This window comes from Hippocampus comes, unplaced genomic scaffold, assembly GCF_001891065.2.
Source record: "Hippocampus comes isolate QL1 unplaced genomic scaffold, H_comes_QL1_v1.1 scaffold261, whole genome shotgun sequence".
In the NCBI taxonomy this organism is placed as follows: Eukaryota; Metazoa; Chordata; class Actinopteri; order Syngnathiformes; family Syngnathidae; genus Hippocampus; species Hippocampus comes.
In genome coordinates this window covers 7,269,441-7,284,878 of record NW_017805824.1, presented here as the reverse complement: position 1 = coordinate 7,284,878, position 15,438 = coordinate 7,269,441, and the positions used below count along the sequence as shown (strand labels likewise).

The 15,438-nt window shown below is 41.0% G+C and overlaps 1 protein-coding gene across 8 annotated transcripts in view; it reads left to right on the top strand.

The window, feature by feature from the left end:
- Positions 1–15,438, top strand: part of myo9aa (myosin IXAa) — a 96,849-nt gene that overhangs the window by 19,098 nt on the left and 62,313 nt on the right. For all 8 annotated transcript variants that reach the window (XM_019886659.1, XM_019886662.1, XM_019886656.1 and 5 more), the window contains exon 2: positions 4,893–5,850. In XM_019886659.1, the coding sequence (XP_019742218.1) occupies positions 4,975–5,850 (876 nt within the window). In that variant the 5' untranslated portion in view covers positions 4,893–4,974. The remainder of the gene's footprint in view (positions 1–4,892; positions 5,851–15,438) is intronic.

The window sequence follows — 15,438 nt, the reverse complement described above, 5'->3', positions numbered from 1 at the left end:
TATCTCGAGTCTCTAATATGCATATTGAGATGCAGTGTGTGTGTGTGTGTGTGTGTGTGTGTGTGTGTGTGTGTGTGTGTGTGTGTGTGTGTGTGAATTAGTTGAATGTGTTGATGCACACGTCATCTCACGAATCAGCTGACCTTGCAAAGTTTTGGTGCTCCAAGTGGGCAAAAGTCATGTGATAATGTCTTCAAGCAAATTTACTGGTCTCAAAGTGTGCCGAATAGCTTAACATATCCAGATATAGAGATTTAAGTCACCCGACAGCACAGAAAATACATCCATTTTGTTTGTGACAACACCATAAAGACAAAAGACAGAATTGAAGTACTAGTAGTAAGTAGTATTTATTACAGATGGTTCTAAGCCAGAAAAATGAGGAAATATGTTTTGATGGCTAAGTCAGATAATAGTATAACTTTTTATCATCCTATTAGCAATCATCATTACAATTTTCAAATTGAACACATTGTTTAAGGTTCCGTTTTCTTTTGTAACTCTTGGCTCCTCCTCCTAGCATCTAACAGGGTTGTCAATGGAAATCAGGGCCGATCACAAGATTTACAGCTGCTTAGTATCAGCTGTAAAAGATTGGATTTTAATTTTTTTCCAAATTCTAAAGTCAGCTTCAAAATGTTGCATGTCTTTTGACAGCTTTATTGTGGATGTCAACTGGTGGTTAGTGGCATGCAACACACTGCATGCCTGCGGCGACTGGTCGATTTTAATGCCCTTCTAAAATAATTTGTCCACTGGGGTGAAGTGGCACGGGGTTGGTTGACGGATGGACATTTTCCCAATATTCCCAGCCAGATGCGCCTTCACCATTTCCGTAAATACACGATCGTCGACGACCATGACGTTGAAAAATGTCGACAGGGAAGGGGAGAGGGTTGTGGGGGACGGATGTAATGTTTCCTAAATGTATGCCCATCAATCCCTTCATCTACGATTGCCAACGGACATGGACAGAAAACATTTTTTTGAGGGTGTGACGTGCTGTGGATCCCCCCCTCCTCTCAGACGGAGGCTGGGGCTACCACTCCATTGGCCCCACCCTCTGCACGCCCCTGCCTTGGATGCATTGTAAAACTGTAGATGTGAAGGTGCAGCAACAGCTAACGAGTAAAAAGGATCTTGAGCAAAAGAGCAAATTTTTGCATTCTAAAGCGTTTTAAAGTCCTAATTGTAGCGTCTGTGGATACTTTGCGGTAACTCTTGTTGTTAACATCCCGCCCTGTGCCCCATTGCACCATGTACAGTGTGCAGCACATGTGTGAGTTGTATTTCAGTCCTCACAGTCCATCTACCATATGTTAAATCAAAGCATATTTTATTCTCTTTAAGGCCACAGCTTGTGAGTTGTTTTTATGACATGCTGGACCGTATGCGTTTTATGTCTGAAGTACAATTTCCTCTGCTTGTGCAGTGCGGAGGGGTTGGGTGTGTTTTGGAAGGGAGTCTAACTATTACAATGAGGGGGTAGCGTGCGGTGTGCATGCTGCAGAACATTTTGGCTATCTTTGCCCTCTCTGCTTGTGGTCTGTGCTGTCATGTGTGGCCATCATTAAGATTACACGCATGCCAGTAGATGCCATTAAAAAAAGTTAAAGGCACTCTTACCAGTATGTTTCAGAAGAACCTGAGCGACAAACTAGGGAACAAAAACTTTTGAGAGGAGCTTTTACCTGTTGTACATGGAAAGAAATCTAAAAGTGTGTCAACCCCATATCAGAAAACCTACTAAACTTGATCAGATGTGTATCTGTTTTCATAAAAGCTGGCTGAAGGGCACCCAGCTCCTCCGTGAGAACCAATATTAGGATGACTGATAAAGTTTAACATTTTGTCACACTGATCTTTCCTTCATGAACTAAAAATACATTGCCCTATCAGAGAGCTTCTATTGCCAATTCCTCCAACAGCATCGCACCTACCAACCAACTTCAGATCAAAGCAAAAATGTTCTCGCTTTGACGTATGACATTATGTCCTTCATAGAGTGAAGGTTGGTCATGCCAGAGGGAAGAGTGTTGCTCTTTGTCTTGGGAAGTGTTTCTTCGAAACAGACTTTTGATCAGATAACTTGAGTTTGACTCCAAGTGACTTACTGCTCAATCAGTGTAACCGGATCTGTGCGAGTCTTGGAAGGGGTGAGAGAAAGACACAAGAGGCCACTTCAGCGTCCTTGCATCATCACTTCCTCCAGTTTACATACCTGCGGCTTATTTCACTCAGCAATCTCTGTTGCGTTATTGCTCCTTTCTGTCACTCTGCTGATCATGTTTCCTGCTCCAAGTACAGTGTGCGGCATTAAACCTATAGTGCTGTGCGATGATTTGTGTTTCTTGTTTTCAGAAGACAACAAACGTATCGAATGGCTTCAACTTGAACTGATAGTGTAACAAATCATTGTGTGTAATTGTTGTTTGCAGGGGCAGAGCTATAAAAGTTGAGATTTCATAGCAATGACAGCATTGTGAGTCTTGTGGTGCCTTTGTTTTTGGTTTTGTTTGATTTAATTCTCAAAGCTCCTCCTAAATAAAAAATTATTACAGTGGTGAAAAAAATTCTACTGCTGTTTTGAAATCAGAGATTTTTTTTTTCAGTGATTTATCGCGCTGAGTCCGAATCTGCCATAATGTTTCTCTCCAGCACATTAGGTTTTAATTATGAGAATGATCATAATGGATGGATATTATGACTACTGACAATAACAACAGCATGAACAATAGCAACAATAATATGAACAACGACAATAACAAAAATACCAATAATAATAACAAGAATAAGAATACTAGTAGTAATACTATTCAGTAATATAATTGGTAATATTAAGGGTTAGGTTCAGTCGCAGGTGCATTTTTTTTTTCTGAAATGTTATAGCTATTAATAACAAACCATGTTAAAATCGGGATTATGCAAGCTTTTAGTGGTCAAACTTTAAAACAACAAATTAAAATGTCTCAAAAAACAGATTTGGTCAGAAAAAAAGGTAAAACCAATTTTTATATCTGTGTCAGAAATATGTTTGGGGACACATAAAGCAATCTCTGATTAAAAAGTTGCTGTTAACCAGTGTTATCGGATGTAAAGTTCAGAATCAGAATTTATTCATCATTGCACTGCAGCTCAACAAGATTCAATTCTTAATCTTAAAAATGGCACAGCATAGAAACAAAAAACAGAATAAACAATGACAATAAATTTCACCATCCTGTCTGCCTGAGGGAATCTACTCTGTTGGCGAAATAAGGTTGTTATTATATTCAGCTTTGGAGAATTTCACAATGAACCTTAAATGCAGGATAACCTTTCAAGGTGAACTTCATTTGGCTTTCTCTAACCTTTTGAAGGCACATGCCCAACTGTTCAGTGTTTCAGCAACTTGCTCTTCTTTTCACAAGAGTGTTGTTGTCGTGGGCGCTATGGCTCAGTGGTAGAGAGGTTGGGGGTTCAATCCCCAGCCATTGGGACCTGGTCAAGGTGTCCTTGAGTAAGATACTAAACCCCCCCAAGTTGTTCCTGATGGTGCGTCATCAGTCGGTACATGTGGAAACACTGTAACACTTTGAGTACCCGAGGTGGGACAGCCCATTTACCAAGTTGTCTTGCTGAAAATGCCCATGGGATGACTGTTGTTTTGTGACGGTTAACACAGTGGCCTTCAGCATGGTCACTTTTAAGCAGCAGGCTGACCATCTGTTTCAGGCGTGCACACACATGCTCACGTAGGCAAACACATTGACACTGACATGCCCTTCAGGTCACATTTGGATGGATTCAGCCTTGCAGTTGTGAAAGGACTGCGTGCTCTATGTATGGGAGTCCAGAGAGGATGCTGGTCGGGTGGTTTCTGTAGTACTTCAGAGCATTTTCAAGTTAGAACCGTGACATACAGGAGGTCAGATGAAGGACGACAGGAAACGACCTAACAAGGGTCAACCTTTTATTTGCCACTTCGTATGACCCTGATCCATTTCCTCTTTTCATCCAAGGCTGAGTTTGTGCCATGGTCATGGAAACTGTGTTACATATCCTGATATGAGATCTGAGTTATTTTGATGTCTGTGGGTCATTTTAGGAATTGGCTGACTTTTAGCCCAGCAACCACTCATTTTAGTTTATGCCATTTTAAAGACCTTCTTCAGTACGCCAGTTTTAGAGTTCAAGAAAAAGGTCAACGTTGTAAATCGGAATATCCATCAATTTTCCCCACCGCTTGTCCTCATTAGGGTCACCGGTGAAATTGAGCCTTTCCCGATTTGCTTTGGTCGAGAGGCCCGGTACCCCCGTGGATTGGTCACCATCTCACGTACAGCAAAAAGGAAAATATACCAACTGAAATGACTCAAAAAAGACACTGACTGCTTTGATAACAGTGACTCACATGGTAAATGTTTGTGCACTGGCAAATAAAGCGGTTCACAGCACAGTATTTGTGTCTCTTAATGTATTCGAGAGAAACTTGTGAATGGCGTGATTGTATGCTCACGAAAAAGGCCGGCAGCTGCGAGTCTTAGTGTTTGGGGGAGCTTATGTGTGCTCTTGGGAGTAAGGATGTGTGTTAATGATAATCCTGTAGATCCAGGGGACTTGTCCTTTATCCTCTATGAGTGTGCATGTTGGGCTCCACAGCAAAATCATTTGGCCACATTACGTAACATCATGTCCAATGCTGCTTTTGTCATAATCCTTCAAATTTCAGATTGCTCCGCCTTCATTGCTTTCTGATTGCAGAGTCACATTACTAGTTCCTGTCACTGCTATATTTTTCTATATGTCGGCTGGTGTTTGCACCCACAAGACAGTGTCCTATGATTGTGAAAGTAGCTTTGTGAAATGAATTGATCCCATGTTCTTCTGTCTTGCTTGTCTTGTCCTTACAGTGGTAATGACTTGAAGTCGGTGCCCCCTACCGCCCAGTGAAGGACGTGCCTGACAGCCACTAATGGGAACTCCTCCTCCGCCATGAGTGCTCGCGATGGAGTTGGCGGCATGGGCACTCTGGGACGGCGGCAGCGCTTGGAGAACTCTGAGTTCACCGTGCGCGTCTATCCAGGCACGCTGGCCGAAGGCACCATCTACTGCCCGATCAGTGCTCGAAAGACAACCTCAGCTGCTGAGACGATCGAACGTGTCATTGACCGACTCCAGCTGGACCGTACCAAGTGTTACGTTCTGGCAGAGGTGAAAGAGTTCGGTGGAGAAGAATGGATTCTCAACCCCAGCGACTGCCCCGTGCAGAGAATGATGCTCTGGCCCCGTGTGGCACTCGAGCATCGCTCTCTGTCCGGAGGCGAAGATTACCGCTTTCTCCTACGGCTGAAGAACCTCGACGGTTCAATTCACTATGGCGGCAGCCTCCAGATGTGGCTGCAGGTCACAGAGGAACGCAGGCGCATGGTGGAACGTGGACTATTGCCGCAGCCCGAAACCCAAGGTGACCATGCCGATTTATGTTGTCTGCCGGAGCTCACTGAGCGCTCGCTGCTGGACAACCTGCGCTCACGTTTCCACCAGGAAAAGATTTACACCTACGTTGGGAGTATCCTCATTGTCATTAACCCCTTCAAGTTCCTGCCCATCTACAATCCCAAATATGTGAAGATGTATGATAATCACTCACTGGGAGATTTAGAGCCTCACATCTATGCAGTGGCTGATGTTGCTTACCATGCGATGCTGCAGAGACAGACGAATCAGTGCATTGTTATATCTGGAGAAAGTGGCTCTGGCAAGACACAAAGTACAAACTTTCTTATTCATCATCTGACCGCTCTCAGCCAGAAAGGTTTTGCCAGTGGAGTGGAGCAGATCATCTTGGGGGCAGGTCCAGTATTGGAGGTAAGTGGGAGGGCGGGGGGGACTAAATAAATTAGCATTTCAGCTCATTACTGAGCGTAAGAGTCTTGGTCTTTGACAGTGGTTCTTAACCTTGTTTAAGATAAGATAAGAAAACCTTTATTAGTCTCGCAATGGAGAAATTCCCAATTCACAGCAGCAAAGTTATGAATGGAAGAAGTAGAACAACAAAATATAGGAGCTGCTGGAAAGGCAGCCACTCACGCGGGGCCATCTTGAAGTCAAAATAACAAAAATAACACAACACAACACATAGGACACAGTTTGACGTACCAAAACCAACCAGTTCAGATGCACATTCACCGAACCCTGAGCAAAAAATAAAAATATGATTCAAGAAGCGTATCTTCAGTTTTGCCGTGTGAGACTAGAGTTGCTCAACTTGGCATGACAAATCCTGCAGATAGGACGCTGAGTCTCATCATGTTCCGTGATGCATGTGAATCCATGTTGTACGTATTCGTCTGACCACTTCCTTTTTTTGCTCGACATAGCATGTATTATTATTATTTATTTATTTTTTTTAATCACACCCCGTACTATCACGACAGTCACACGTTGACTACTGAGCGAGCTAAATTTCCCGCAGCACTGATTGGACAAGCAATGTAACGTGATCATCTGCAGCCAGTGATGGCCAAGCGGGCGTGTTATAACTAATTGACATGTTGAGTCGTGTGTGTCTTAACCTCCATGGCAGAGGCTCCGTCGAACCCCCGAGACTGATTGACCGAACCCCTGGAGTTTGATCGAACCCAGGGTTCAGAACCACTGCTCTATGAGTTACTTGCAACATAGCACCCGAATCAATAGACCTGACTTTGAACTTGAAAACACTTGCAAGTGTTCTTCCAGCCTTGGCTTAACTTTGCTCAATAGAGATTGATCAGTGACATCTCATGCTGTAAACATTTGCAAAAGCTTGCTGATCTGTTTCTTCATTTTGCCTTTTTCAAGCCATTTTATTGTGTCTTCATGGAGCTTTGCTGCGAATGTTCGTGTGGATTTTTAAGCAGAGTTGTATAACTCTGCTTATCCCCACCTGCCTCTTGGCTCGCTTGGTGTTGAATTGCGTGAACCCCTTACAGAGGTTTATTGCACTCGAGTCCAGCTGTGTGGGGATTATGTAGTGCACACAGGAGCTCTGTCTGTGGCCAACCAGTGGATGTCAGTGGTTACACTAGTAGATTCTTGCTTTTGTGATTACAGCACAGATGAAGACTGTTTCAGGGTGAATGTGGGAGAGGCCCAGCCAAAGGCCGTAAAGGAAACTGGTTGTTTTTATATCTCGAAGGAACATTCCACTCATATTCCTTTTTTCTACTTGTCCCTTCACCGCGCACCATAGTATTTGACATCAGCTGAATTCTTGAAGCTTGTGCAACACTGTCATGAACTGTACGCACAAAGCCAATTGTTGTTGCATATCGTCAAAAGTGTTGAGGAATGTTATCGGGTGTCAGATTGCTCACCGTCACGTCACCTGACCACCAGCTATTGACACTTGATTTAGCTCCAAATAACATGAGGGTGTTCTGAAAGACAGACAATTGCTTGGGGTCCTTCTCGATCTGACAGCCGCAGATGGAAAAGTGTTCCCAGTATCGAGCGGAAATAGTTTGAGTGTTTTGGTTTTGTCACAATTTGCAGATTGACATTGACTGTGGTGTTAGTCACCAAACTAGTTTTACCTTCCCATCCACATCCACTCACTTGGTCTCCGTTGGGATTTTTTTACGTTCTTTGACTTGCCTGGGGCTTTTGGATCATTTTGATTATAAGTGGTGGTGGTGATGTTGTTGATTTTATGCGGTTTGGTCATTGGCATCTTACACAGCTTATTGCCATTTCCATGTTTAGATATGGCTTCCGGTTTGGCAAAGCACTTCATAAATCTCTGTTTTTAAAGGTGCAATATAAATAGAATTATTGTGAAAAAATAATTATCACAAAAATATGAATACCGTACAACTGCATTCATGGCTGTGACTGTACGAACCTCACTAAAATCAAGGCATTGAACAAAGCATGCTTCAAAAAAGAAATTGCATCATTATTAAAATGTTGATGAAGCAGTGACATTCTCTCACACACACACACACACACACACACGCACACGCACGCACACACACACACACACACACACACCGCTGTGATGAACCAAGTGAAACACGCAAGCAGGTGACAAGAAATCTTCAATCACCATAATTTCAATTAAGGTTAAGTTTAATTTCATATTGGTTTGAAATTGCCTTGCTGAAAATGCTGTGTTGCTCATTAATTAAATCAGTTGATGATATAAAAAGGAAACCAATTGGTTGTTCATTATAAAGGGAGATGTATGGCAAATTGAAAACGGCAGTTCAAAGGTTCTCATTGTTGCAACAGGTAGCCGGACTGTTTTATCGTCCTCACTTCAGCAAACCCTTCACAAAAATGCCACTCACCAGTGCTTCTGTCGAGTTAATGTGTAAGCATGCTGGCTGCACAGCAACACGCCTGCGAGGTTTGGATTGCAGAGGAGTTGCCTTTAATTGTTTGCACAGTTGGATTGCATATCTGCCCGTGGGATGGATGATTGATGCCAAGACTGGAGATGCGCTGCTACTGCAGGGAGACGGAAGGGAAGAGAAATGGCAACCAGCGTTGCCTCACTGACATGTAGTGCTAAATTATAATTGGTGTTCATTCATTAAGCATGGCGAGATGTTGCTGTACATTCCACACCAATACAAGTACATACTGTACAGTCATCTTAAATATCAAATGGCACCACATATTGTTTCTATTGTATTTATTGCACAATACTGAAAACCTCAACTGGTGTGGTAGCTAATTTTAATTGCCCTCTCATCCGGGCCATTACGTTGAAGTGTTTGAATGGATGGAGGCGACTGTTAATAATCGTCAGCAAACAACATGAAATAAGCTTTTATTTTGCATGATGTGCATTTGTGGCCTTGTGTACCAAGTCTTTCTGTTCATTGTCACTCTGCTGAGTTATTCCAAGTGCTCTCTTATGTTGGTCACAAAAAAAGCTTTGATACAAATAACCATGGCTTCGAAACTATAACTAATAATTTTAAGACCATAGTTGCCATGCCTGAAACCAATGTTTCCACATGGGCAGCCGGATATGTATCGTGCACTTTTCCGGCAACCAAAAAGTGTCCAGCCTTGTATTATGCCCAGGGCTTGTGGTTGTTTTTGTCCTCAAATTTGTTAAAGTTTTATGCTGTTACTGCAAAGCGGAGCTGGGGGCGCTTGGAAACGGTGACGTAAATGCGTGACTACCAGCTGGTGGCTAGGTCGCCTGCCCGGCCGGCCACCCATGCACTATTGCACTACAATGAGTAAATGGGGTGTTTTGTCTGTTTTAATGTAATATAGAGGATTCTACCATTGTTAGCTTGAACGCAGTCTATGGTGTTAGCTGATAGTAGACTACACACTGTATTGTATTCATTTTGCAAATGTAGCGAGTTAGTTTCCGTAGCGCCAACGTGGCTAAGCAGTCATCGAGTTTGAGTGTGACGTGACATGATTATTGTGGGAAATGTGGAAGAAAAATAAATGAGGACCAGGCGAGCATGACAGTTGCTGCTGCATCTTTTTTTTTTTTTAATAAGTCCTCACATCTGCTGGCAGTGGAGAAACCGTTAATGGCCGCTTGGGATTATGAACAACACAAGACCCTGGCTTTTATGAAAAGCAATGTTAAAATGTTCTTTACTTTGACGTGAGTAGAGTGTTCACAGATCAAGTTTGGCAAACTCAAATGTTATGTGGAGAGGTGTTCTGATCACATGTCCAAGTAATCAATAAGATAACAGATTCCGAAAATATTTGTTTGTTCCAGCCCTAAGTCACTGACTAAAACTTTTGTTCATCTGATTTTAAAGATTGCTTTGTCTTTGTCTTTTAAGAATCTCTTTCCTTGAATTGCAGGCAAAACTTGCCTGAAGCCAAAATCCTGCAGACACATTTTAAAAATATCTCCATCGAGAATATCTCAGGAGGTATTGGAAGCGAGCCCAGACCTCAATGTATATAGTGTGTACTCAACCTCTGATGAGCCTTGTCACTCAAGTAATTCAAGAATTAAAGCTGTGGTTGAAATTGATGAAAATGGACTTGACATTTTTTTTTTTTTTTGGTGGATGGTTGTTATAAATATAAAATAATTGACCGGCCGATATATGATCAGAATCACAATGATTGTTTTGCACATTTAACACTGATACAATCTTACTTTCTCATGAAACAGTCAACACTGTTTAGTAGATATGGGCAAAACGTAAAGCGCATGCATGGCTGACAGAATGTTATTCTGTGAGAATTCCATCTTTCTCTATCCTCTCATCTGCCTATTAAGACGCATTATCTCTAAGTATACAGGTCGATACACTGTATATGATGTTTATCGTGCATTATTGGCATATTGTTAACAACATTTTTACATTTGCTAACTCGACGTGTTTTATGATGACTGCATGATAGTTATTCTGTGTGAATTACATCCTTCTCCATCCACTCATCTGCCTGATAAAACACGTCTCTCGGTACTGTACATATAAATTGATAAGGTTTCTATTTGTGGTTATTGTGAATTATTACTTTGAAAATTGTCTCCCATTTCAGTTGAACTCTTTCTGTATAATATCATCTATTTTGAATGCAACTCTGTCAAAGATGACACTTTTCGACATGTGATAGAGGCGTCTGGTTTTTATTTTGGAGTCTTCATCCATTAGCCGAGCCACTTCACTTCATGGCAAAGAAAATAAGAATGGAAGAAATTTGATTTAACATAAAAGGACATCATGCATAAATAATGTTTGGCCACTCGCTTTACTCATTATGCTGCTCATAATATGGCCTAAAGTCTCAAGCAATATTCCCCAGTTGTGCTTTTTTTGCATGTTTTTCATTTCTCTCTTGTAAAGTTAAACACTGAAGTATTTTTAAAAAATCAATTGTTATGCCTGTAATTCATATCTTTGTTGTAAGCATTGAGGGACAAAAAAAAATTAAAGTTATTTTATTCATTCGACACATATTTAAAATATTCGTCCAATTAATCAGTTATTGAAATTTCTTTCTGTTAGTCTTAGATTAGATTAGCAATTAGCATGACCCCCCCCCCCCCATCATCACTTTGTGAGAACAATACAAGTTTGGCTTCTTTGCCAGCACAGAGGTGATGATTACTGACTTAGGAGTGACTAACGTGTTTAGATACAGCAGTAGCCACCAGAATCTTATTGCTACTTGCAACTAGCTAGTGCGGCGTAAGTAGAACCAAGCTACTCAACTTCAGAATAGCACATTGTGCCAATTAATTGTATGTTTGTCCAGCCCAGCAAAGCCTTTTGGGACCGGCTCAGTGGTTGATTCTCAGTTTTGCAATTCACTCTGTTTTGATAAGGCGCAGAGTTCAAATTTTCTCTTTCAAATGTGAAACCGCTTCTTTCGAATCTTGTGCTAAGGGTAAAGGAGTCTGAAAATGACCGCAACTGTATGAATTAAGATACTTTTACTTGCCTTTTCTTACCTCACAACTGCCATGTGTTGGGCCTGCTTAAGTATTGTTCACCTTCTAGTCCTATTTGACGGAATTAACCTACAGTACATTCTTGTGATTTTACTGTATACATTGACTGAAATGTTTTGTGGTTGTATGTATGATGCTTTGATCCTTTTAAGGTTGCAGGAATTACTCTGCACATTTGACTTCTGCTTTGTCTTATGTTGTAGATGTGACTGATTTTTAAACAACCAGCTATTATAAGATGCTGTACATTAGGCAGACCTTGTTCTAAGCGAAGAAAAGTCAGTTTCAGCTTTAGTATCAGTGCAGCAGTGTTTATCATGATTGCTCAGTACTGAAAATACAATCTTCGCAAGCTGTTGAATGACCTCACACTGCACATTATTACAGCAAAGCTGTTAGCTTCTCTCTCGACCACTTGATTATGCTTACCTATTTTAAGCCTTTAAGCTTCTATGGGCACCTGAAATTTTAGGTCTGCAGTTGGTATCTTTTTTTTCCATTGTTTGAGCAGCAATTTATTATTTCGAGCCATTGTTTAGCTCACAATTGCCTCAGAAGTGTATCCCAATATCAGACACGTAGGTTGCCCTTTGCAATAATCTGTACTCAAGAAGTATGTAGTTCTGTTTCATTCAGTGAGTACATCACTGCCCCCTCGTGTGATATTGTTGAATTGTTGTTTTATTTGGTTTTGTTTGGACATTAAAATAATACCCAGTAACAATAATTGTTAGATAAACAGGAATTGAAAAAAAGATTTCTGAATAAATCTTGATTCCAAATATTTTTTATCTGATTATTCAATAATCGATGGACTAGTTGATAGAATAACCAATTCTGAAAATATTCGATAGTGACAGCCTTAATACAAAGAAAATCTATAACTCGAGCTGTGTGACCGAACCGTGAAATGCTGTTCTTCACTTCAAAAAAAGGATCGCGAGTGAAGTGTTTGCACTTCTCACAATTCATGCGCAATGGCCATTCATCTTGTCTAACATTAAGTAACTGTGTCTTTCGTTGATATGGTGCTATTGTGAAAAGTGTGTTACCACACAAATGCAAATTCTTGAGGCAGTGAGCTCCGTAAATAGACTGCACCCCTTTGCTGAGGAACGTGCAAGGTGCATTTTGTAAATGCTACAGCTTGATAACTGTACGGTACTGTATAAAAACTACCTTCCTTACTCACTCACAATTTTTTTTTTTATCGTGAGAGACTGTAAACGAAAAATATAGCACCGCTATAATTATTATTCCATGTGGATTCGAATTGAGTGTCGTTTTGCTTAAACCTCGCCACTCTGTCAGTGTTTTTTTTTTGTTTTGTTTGGCACTTTACCTGGTATTCCTGAATTTTTGTGATTTAAAGTGTATTTGAAAGGCACAGTCATTTTCGACAGAAAAAAGACTAAATCTAATCAAGATCGCTGTTGTCTGATTCCTCGACAGGATTGAAGTGTGGTGTGTGGCTCCCTTAGCTAATGTGCAATTCTTTCCAATGCTGTGGCCAAGCAACTTGACAATGTGGCTGTTTGTGTGCGCTCACAGACACTGTATTTATGCTCTACCAGAATTTGCAGGTGCATGAACACACACACGCACGCGCACACACACACACACACACACACACACACACACACACACTTGCTTGTATGCATGCTTATACTGCAATCTGAACTTAATCTCAGATTTGAACATCCACTGGACTACACTTGTAGCAGTACGTCACACAAAAACTGGATGGACAAAGACGTCTTGGTTCTATGGTGTGGTCGCTCTGCCAAATCCATCCACACTAAATCAAATTATGAGACATCAGCTGTTAGTCTCTGTTCATGCTTTCAGTGTCACGGAATCGGCTCACCTGTTTTCTGAGTTTGGTCAAGCTGAACCGTGATTGATCTACTGTGATGTCATATTCACTCGACAGCAAAATAGACGTCGCCTGAGATGGATAAAAACAGGTGGACTTTGCTGTTGAAGTCAAATTCCATAAGCACAATATTAATTAGAATGTCGTGGTTTAGACTGGTGGGGCTGTATAGAACATATTGTATTTATTTATGTTTGTTTATTTATTTATTTATTTTAATTATCTTGACTTCCCCATTAATTTTGGCTCGTTGATGATTGCTGGACTCTAGCTGGAGTTACACCGTTCAACCACAAGGATTTTTGTGTTCGCATGATTCAAGATGTGTGTAAAATTACACTTGTCCAAATTGATTAATCCTATACTTTGCATGAAAATGTTTGTTTACACGCATTACTCACACTCCTGTGCATAGGCATGCTTAAATAAAATAAATGAGGCCCTTGGAATTCAAAAAAATAAATAAATAAATAAATAAATAGCCCCTATATTCTCTATCTCTGTCTCGGTCTCTATGTTGGTTGGCTTTTCTTGGTCCCTTGGAAAAAAAATGCTGTGCATCAATATTAAACTAAATAATTCAAAATCAACAGAGCTGTAAAGGTGTAGTTCGTAATGCATTTTGAAGGAGTGGCAATATGGCTTCCATTGAGAACTTTACGACCGTTTTTAGACATGACTGCATTTACTTAGTGAGCACTGACCTCATGCTTTAATCACTACGGAACTTAGAAGCCTTTAACCACACAATGACAGGGTCACGACTTGTGTGCCCTGTCAAGCTGGACGACTCACGCACAGTTACGTCCATATTCATAAAAACAGCCTCTTCTGTGATGTGGTCTACAGTCGGCGAGACACATTGTGAGCGTAGGACACACAACCGTCGACAGCCTTCGGTTTCCTGAGATCGCAGCGGCTAACTGTGGTGGTCAAAGAGGTCTAGCAAGACACTCCCGAGGAAGTTGCCTTGCTACTTAACAACTGCTAGATGCACACACACACACACGCACACGCACACACACACACACACACACACACACACACACACACACAACCACAGAAATGCAAAGTCATGTTCGGAACAGACGTTCTTATCACTAACACGTCCATATGTAAGCCACATGTCAAGCATTAGTTGTGCTTGTGAGAGCCATTCAAGCCAGGTGAGGGGTGTGACATCGCACGTCCACTATCCTAAATCTAAGCTCCATGGTCAAAGACAGAAAGAAGGTCAATCCAATTAGACAGACCAAGAGACACAAACATAGGGACTCATTTCAATCCTGTGCCAATCCAAGAATACCCGAGCCAGCCTCAAGCATCGAAACACTGTGCATGTTTGCTTGTCCTGGAAGCCAAACTTGACATTTTACTGTCGTTTATTTACACCCTGAAGGAAACACTATGATGTGCACAGAGCCGAATGAAATGATTAGTAGTGTAATGTAAAGACTTCTGTGTGCTGTTTTAACACTCTGTGTGTGTGTGTGTGTGCGTGTGCGTGTGCGGGTGTCCAGAGTTTCATCATTACGCCAACATATCCTACATTGTGGATGCAGTCAAAATTACGACATTTGTGAACTTTTTAAAGCAAACTTCAGATTTAATTTTGTTTTGGAGGAAATTTTTTCGCACCAGTGAAGTAGAATACCAAGAAATAAATGATTTCTGGAGTGTAGGAAAGAAATGACAATCAATGTTAACCATGTAAATTTGGGGACTTGTTGCATTAATATCAGGAATTTGATTCATTCACGAGGTAAAAACATTTCTTGTATACTGTACAGTAAATATTCTCTAGTGCGGACTCGTGTTTGCGCTGTCCAATTTGTCCTGATAACAGAAATTCCTCATTTGGGAAATGAGCATGGTACATGTCCTTTATGAACCTGCAAGTATGTTGACAAAATGCACGTGTAACAACACAATCAATAAAATACAAAAATATACTGTCCAAAAACTGTTTATATAACAAAAACTGCAATACAGGTGTATCCAAAAAAAAAATCACAACAGTAAAATACGTACAGTATTTTAATGTTTATTTTTTTTCTGTCTTGGGAAAAAAATGTGTCTATTTTGGATTGATTTGTTGGATGCATTCTTTGGTTTATGACAATGTTTGCCTGCGTGTCAT